We start from the raw sequence: 7,749 nt of genomic DNA, 5'->3' as shown, positions 1-7,749 counted from the left end.
ATAAGAAATTAACAGAATAATGCGAACTTCCAAAACGCGTTTTTTTTTCTTTACGAGGGTTCCCCCTCGTAAAACCTTCAAAATGTACCTGACGACGTGGGGCAACGCCGGGTTATTTGGGATTTTTACCGCACTAGAAGAGGGTTTGGCCGTCCTCAATACTTGTTGGACAACTACGGGATCTTCAACGGAACACAACCTCCTCCTCCAAGCGCTCCAAAATCGCTCCAAATCAGGCTTTGCCTGGTGTTTACGACGGTATGTGACCACACATACCGACCGTACTAATATCCGAGATAAAAAGAGTGAGGCGATAATGACTCGGCGACAGCGCGCGCGAGTCGAGACCGCTTCCGACAAAATCCGAGCGACGGCGACCGCCGCCGACGACGATATAACTACGAGTGCCGAGACAGCGGTGCACGCAGAGCCGATCGCAAATGAAACGTTGTATGCTTCATCTGACCTACATCGTCGTCCTGCTTTAGCACACACACAAGACGTTGCAAATGCAGCGGTTACATCGCTAACGCAGAAGAACGCTTCCCGTAACATCATCAAATTTTGAAGAGACTTCAAGGCGGGGAGTATGAACGAGCCACAGCCCTACGCACGCAATCGGGTGCGGGGAAGCGGTGCGGTGCGGGGAAGCGGTGCGGGGCGCACCTTCCTCAACCCCCCTCACCAAGACGACGGAGGCGGGAGTTCATTTATCAAGCAAGATTCAATGAAGGTCAACGTCAGATTGAAGGGAATGCACCAGATCAAGAAGAGAACCATCTCTGGGGCCCGTACGATAGACGACATCAACCTGACGCCTCAGAGATTGGAAATAAGAAGGATCGAAGAATGCGCTCATCTCAAGCCAATGTCAAAACAATTGTATTATGAAGAAGAGTCACCCAAGTTGTTAATCGGACAAGACAATTGGGAGCTCATCGTGTCCAGAGCCACACGCAAGGGGAAAAGAGGTCAACCCGTAGCATCATTGACCTACCTAGGGTGGGTGCTACACGGGTCCGATGGAGCAGCATCAAGACCTGTGAACTTCGTAACCTGCGCGCACGTGTCTTCTAAAGATGAGGATTTGGAAAAGGTCATCAAGGAACATTTCGCCGTGGAATCGTTGGGGATCCAGCCACGTCGACCGACCACAGACATAGAAGAAAGGGCTCTGGCAATTTTAGAAGAGACAACAAAGAGATTGGACAATGGGCGCTTCGAGACCGGCTTGCTATGGAGAAATAAGGAAGGGAAAATGCCGGACAATTACAAGCAAGCGGAAAACCGGTTAAGAAACATCGAGAAGAAACTGGATGGGGATCCGGCACTGAAGCAGGAGTATGAAAGTCGGGTAAAGAATCTCGATAGTAACGACGCAACGAGGGATGTGCCCAAGGACTTCGGGAGCGGACACAGATGGTTCAATGGACCTTCGTTCCTAGCACAAGAGGAGGAATATTGGCCGGAACCACGTACTGTCAAGGCGGAGCACACGGGAGAAGAGAAGGAGAGGTCAACTGTGGGGGCAACGAAGCCCGTTGATCGGCATCCAACTCCGAACCCAGTCAAGTTCTTAAGTTGGACTCGACTAGTGAGAGCGGCCGCAAGGGTACTACAGTTCGTCGACCTGTGCCGGAAGAAAAAACACGCAGTGAACGTGTCCCGCAAGTCTGAGCGTCAAGATCCTACCTGGAAAAGAAATAAGAAGAAACCCAAGGTAGCAATGAAGCCCGTGAACAAGAACACCCAAGAAAGAAGATTCATTCCCCTCGAACCCGACCAAATAAAAGAAGCCGAAAAGATCCTATTACGAAGAAGCCAAGAAGAGAGCTTCCAAGATGAAGTACGCTGCGTCAAGAAGATGAAGCCATTCGAGAAGAATAGCAGGCTTAAGAAACTGGATGTCGTCATGGAAGTTGGACTACTACGACTCCGAGGAAGAATCGACGCAGCAAGATACACTCGGCAAGATAAGAAACCTGTGGTGTTAGACAGCAAGCACCACATCACCAGACTGCTCATCGCGTACTACCATGAAGAATTCTACCATGGTAACCACGCGACGGTGATCAACGAGTTGAGGCAGCGCTATTGGATCCTGGGACTACGGTCTGCGGTGAGGGCGACTGTTCATCGGTGTCAGTGGTGCAAGGTGTACCGCGGCACGCCACGACTCCAGCCGATGGGGAATCTCCCGCTGGAACGGTTACGGCATGGGGAACCGCCGTTCACATGCACCGCCGTGGACTACTTCGGGCCCATGAGCATCACGGTGGGTCAGCGTCAAGAGAAGAGGTGGGGCGCTCTGTTTACGTGCCTCACAACCAGAGCCGTCCACGTAGAACTGGCAGCATCTCTGTCAACGGACTCCATGATCCTGGCGCTAAGAAGAATGGCAGCAAGAAGGGGGATGCCGAAGACGATCTTCAGCGACAACGGCACCAACTTCGTGGGGGCCAACAAGGAACTACAAGAAGCCCTCGCCAGCCTCAACAGAGAAGACCTCATCACCACAGCCGAGCGGATGAGCATCAGGTGGAAATTCATACCACCTGGGGCTCCGAACATGGGCGGGGCATGGGAGCGCCTGGTCCGTTCCATCAAAACGGCCTTGGCGGTTACCCTCAAGAAAAGGCATCCCAAAGAAGAAGTCCCGCACACTCTGCTATTGGAGGCAGAGCACCTGGTGAACTCAAGACCTCTCATCGAAGCCGACGAAGACAACGAAGAAGGTGCCCTCACTCCCAATCACTTCTTAATTGGGAGATCTTGCGGCACAAGATTGGGAACATTCACCGACGAAGACCTCACCGGCCGGCGCACATGGAGGACTGCGCAGCGACTAGCCGACCACTTCTGGAGCAGATGGGTGAAAGAGTATCTTCCAACTCTGATCCCGAGAAGAGTCGACGCGAGAGCTGCCACAAGGGACTTGCAGTGTGGAGACACGGTCCTAATAGTGGACTCCACGCTGCCACGAGGAGCCTGGCCGAGGGGTGAGGTGGTCCGAACCTTCCCTGGGCCCGACGGCCGCACCAGGGTATTGGAGGTGCGCACTACGGGGGGCGTGTTGAAACGCCCCAGCTCCAAGTTGGTGCTACTGGTACCAGCACGACGTGACGAAGAGCAAGCGGTCGACGACACAGGCGGTGGAACATCGACCAGCGAGCCAGACTGCGGGGAGGCGGTCGTCACGTCGAGCCACGAGCATGGGGTCGCCGGGCCAGGAGTTGGTGCTACGCACGAGGGGGAGGATGTCGGCGACTGACTAAAGAGAATTTATGAATAATTGTAATTAACTTGTGTTTTAAGTCTGACTGAATATGTTTATATAAGTTTAATAAGAAAATACATTACGTAAGTTTTAAGTTTAGGGATAAGACACGGTAGATGGCGCTATCGGTCGCATTCGTTGTATTTTATTCGAGTTTTTAGGTATTTTTATGAAAATTGTATTATAGGTTAGGTTTTTGAGTTTTATACATGTTTTATGTTTTTAAAGTTAATGTTATCTCCTAGAATATGTTTCTAGCTTCATATTGATGTAAGAATAGTAAGAATCAATTATGATAATTTCGAGATAATTAGGATTATTGACATGTAAAATGACGTAAGATGTACATTTTTGGAATATTTTCGGGAATAACTTCGTAACTAATTTAGGGATGGAAATGTAACTTATGTAGCTAGATAGGGCTAATTATGAGGATTCCAACGATGTATAATACATATGTGTAAATTTTGGGAAATCAATAAAGAAAGGGTGAAAACTAGGTCAGCCAAAGTGAAAATGACCCGAAAATGGGCCTAAAAAAGCGCGGCTCTCTTTACGGTATTGCTCTGGGGTAGCTCAGAAAACCAGTTTTCCGGCCTAAGCATGGTCTCAGCAGAGAAAAATACGAAGAAGACTCCCGAAGAAGAAGACTCCTGAAGAAGAAGAAGACTCCTGAAGAAGAAGAAGACTCCTGAAGAAGAAGAAGACTCCTGAAGAAGAAGAAGACTCCTGAAGAAGAAGAAGACTCCTGGGGAAGAAGAAGACTCCTGGGAAGAAGAAGGAAAATCTGAAGACGGAAGCGTTCCTGCGCAAGAAGAGGAAGTAGGGGTTAGGTCGGGATAGGGAAGAGGCTTTGGCTGGCCTACACTCTTGTTTCTATTGCACGTCAATTATTGTTTCTATTGCACGTCACCCCTTCCCCGCACCTCCCCTCTCTACGGCACGGGACAGGCGCAACTCCCCGACGCGACGACTATCACCACGAGCGGGCTTCCGGCGCCGGACGGAAAAAGGCCGTCCGTATAACATCACGCCCGCACCCCTATAAGGTCGCAGGTTAGGTGGCGGCGTGGCATACCACCACACCGCCGAACACAGCGCCCCGCGACAACAGTTTTGTTTGTTATTGTTTAATAAATATTTTTAGATTATTTAGTTAAGTGGTGGTATTATTTTTAATCTAACTAAATAATAAAAATGCTACGAGTAGCGCCATCTGAGATTTAAACTATGTGTAACTGTGATTGCTTGTCTTGTTTTTTAATAAATGTCAGTGTTGAAACTACTATCCGTGCGTTTTATTAGATTGGACATGATGCCATTGATCGCTATCCAACACGTTCAAGATTTCGGACACCCGAGTCGCGACAAATGTTTTCCATCGACTTGGGTGGCTACAGAGCCATGCGAGAACTACGAATGAATATGTTCAAGCGTGAAGATTAGACTTAGGAACATTCAAGGTAAGTGAAATTTCCTGCAATAATTTTGCTACTAGAACAGCACCACAAAGTTCTAGTCATGGAATGGAGATTTGTTTAATCGGTGACACCTTTGTTTTTGAAGTAATAAAACTGACCCTAATCGCTCCTGTCCGATCTACGACGCGTAGGTACACCACAGCGGCGTATGCATCATTGGATGCATCGCAGAACCCGTGCAACTCAGCAAGTGTACTCTCCTTACCTACTCATCTATGTTGTAATGTTAATATCTAAAATATGAAACTAGTGCTGCCATCTATGTACAACAATGTGTAACTTTAAGTTTGCAATAAATTAGTCGTTTTACTGTCTCCAAAAGTAACGTGTTTTATTTTAGGTTATGGGCCCAGCGCTTATAATTTCGCGTTGAAAATAGTTTTTTTTTGCAATATTATCCAGTGAAAAGGACGTGATAGAATTGTATAGTGACAGACTGTTGTTATTTTGCCGTATTATCGCAGGGTATAAGATTAAGTGCATCGCAAAATGACTCCTAACTATCTTGTCAATGTGCCGAAGCTTACGGGGCGCGATAATTACAGTGAATGGTGTTTCGCGGCGGAGATTTTTTTAATTCTTGAAGGCATGAAACATTGTGTCAAGCCAGAATTAAATCAAGAAATAAAAACCGCAGATGACGAAAAAACCAGAGCGAAATTGATTATGACGATTGACCCGTCATTATACGTTCACGTAAAAAATGTTTCATCATCCAAAGAATTATGGGAGAAGCTGAAACAATTATTCGATGACAGTGGATTTTCACGACGGATAAGTCTACTAAGAAATTTGATTTCGATTCGCCGAGAGAATTGCAGTTCGATGACGTCTTACGTGACGCAGATTATTGATACAGCACAGAAACTCAGCGGAACAAGTTTTGAAATCAACGATTTATGGACAGGATCATTGCTATTAGCGGGATTGCCTGATCGATTCTCCTCTATGATCATGGCAATAGAGCATTCCGGCATTCCTATAACGGCAGACTCCATCAAAACAAAACTGTTGGATATGGATTTGGCAAGTCATGAAGAGAGTGAAGTTAGCGGTGCATTTGCTATTCAGTCTAAAAAGAAAAACAACACAGATATGTCAAATGTCAAACAGATAAAATGCTATCGCTGTAAACAAATCGGCCACTACAAAAGTCAGTGTAAAAACGAAAATAACTTGTCAAATAAGAAAAATAAGGAGAGAATGCAATCAAATGCTTTTAGCGCAGTGTTTTTGAGTGGAAACTTCAACAAAGATGAATGGTATATCGACTCGGGCGCAAGTGTACACCTCACAACCAATGAAAGTTGGGTTATGAATGCACAATATGAACAAAACAGAGAAATAATTGTTGCTAACAGTGAAAAGGTGTCAATATTGTGTTATGGAGATGTGAAAATTACGACTACAACAGAAAATCATGATTACGACATTGAAGTACGCAACGTATTATGTGTACCAAGTCTGACAAAGTTGTTATCAGTAAGCCAATTGATAATGAATGGTAACAATATCTCTTTTAACGAAAGTGGTTGCTCAGTTTACAACCAAAATAATGACTCGGTCGCCACAGCAGCGTTAGTCAATGGTGTGTATAAGGTTAATCTGCTAAAACAACCTAATTTAGCAGCATCAGTTGTGTCAGGAGTAACATGGCATCGCAGATTAGGACACGTAAATAAAGATTATTTGAATCAGATGAAGAACGCCGTCCAAGGTATGTCACTTGATGAAAAAGTTGACATTAGCAAATCTTCCTGTTCGACATGCTGTGAAGGTAAACAATCCCGGTTACCGTTCAAGAGCACTGGTCAGAGAAGCAGTAACTTACTAGATATTGTCCATACGGATATATGTGGACCTATGGAGAATGTGTCTATAGGTGGCTCAAGATATTTCTTGTTGTTTGTTGACGATCATAGTCGGATGACATTTGTTTATTTTCTAAGACACAAGAATGAGGCTTTGAAGTATTTCAAGATTTTTAAAGCTCAAGTGGAAAATGAAACAAAAAGAACAATCAAAGTATTAAGAAGTGATAATGGGCTGGAGTTCTGTAGCAAAGAATTTGAAGATTACCTGCATAGTTTTGGCGTGAAACATCAGAAGACCAATCCATACACTCCTCAACAAAATGGATTGTGCGAACGATTCAATCGTACAATAGTAGAAAAAGCCAGATGTCTATTATTTGATGCAGGTTTAGGCAAAGAGTTCTGGGCTGAAGCCACAAACACTACAGTGTATCTCCAGAATCGAATTGTGGCAGCAGCATTAAACAATAGAACCCCATATGAGCTGTGGACTGGATCTAAACCTGATATAAGTAATATAAAAATCTTTGGAAGCACTGTTATGGTCCATGTTGCAAAAGAAAAAAGGAAGAAGTGGGACAAGAAGTCGTCCAAATGTATTCTCATTGGATATCCAGATAATATAAAAGGATACAGAGTATACAATCCAGAAACAAAGACTGTAACAACCAGTCGAGACGTGATCATCATTGAGAAGGAATCAAATCCTGAGCACCTCATCGAAGTGCAAGCTCAGAATGTTGATTCAGTGGGGGATAGAGAGAAGTCTGATGATCCCGAATCAAGATCTAGCCAAAGCTCGCCTGAGCAACATAAGAGTATGTCAACATCCTGTCAAAATGACTCTGAAAGTTTTTTAAACACTTTGCAGTCTGATGATGAGACATATGTTCCAAGCGACTATGAGGATGCAGACAGCACACACGAAGAGGTTCAAACGAAAAGCCCACAATCGCGGCCTACAAGGACAAGGAAGGCACCAGAGAGATTTGGGTTCTCTAACCTGTGTGTTGACAGTAAAACATATGATGATGCGGCTGGCTTGTCAGTACATGATGCCTTGAATGGACCGGAGAGGGAGCAGTGGCAGTCGGCAATGCAAGAGGAGTTACAGTGTTTTAAAGACAATGATGCGTGGGAGTTAAGTGATGCTCCAGAAGATGGTAGAGTTGTACAG

The 7,749-nt window shown here is 45.5% G+C and overlaps 1 protein-coding gene across 1 annotated transcript; it reads left to right on the top strand.

Moving 5' to 3' along the window:
• The first annotated feature begins 589 nt into the window (after positions 1–589).
• Positions 590–3,271, top strand: LOC140746594 (uncharacterized). The gene has a single exon (XM_073078720.1). It carries the CDS (start codon positions 590–592, stop codon positions 3,269–3,271), a length of 2,682 nt encoding a protein of 893 aa, XP_072934821.1.
• Positions 3,272–7,749: the final 4,478 nt, after the last annotated feature.

The sequence above is a fragment of the Epargyreus clarus genome, unplaced genomic scaffold, assembly GCF_041222505.1.
Source record: "Epargyreus clarus isolate Ecla_fem2 unplaced genomic scaffold, WU_Ecla_fem_2.2 ptg000013l, whole genome shotgun sequence".
Taxonomy (NCBI): domain Eukaryota; kingdom Metazoa; phylum Arthropoda; class Insecta; order Lepidoptera; family Hesperiidae; genus Epargyreus; species Epargyreus clarus.
This window is presented reverse-complemented; position numbering and strand designations above follow the sequence as displayed.

Excerpts from the sequence above, each read along its gene's own strand:
- LOC140746594 (XM_073078720.1), top strand. The coding sequence starts at position 590 with ATGAACGAGCCACAGCCCTACGCACGCAATCGGGTGCGGGGAAGCGGT.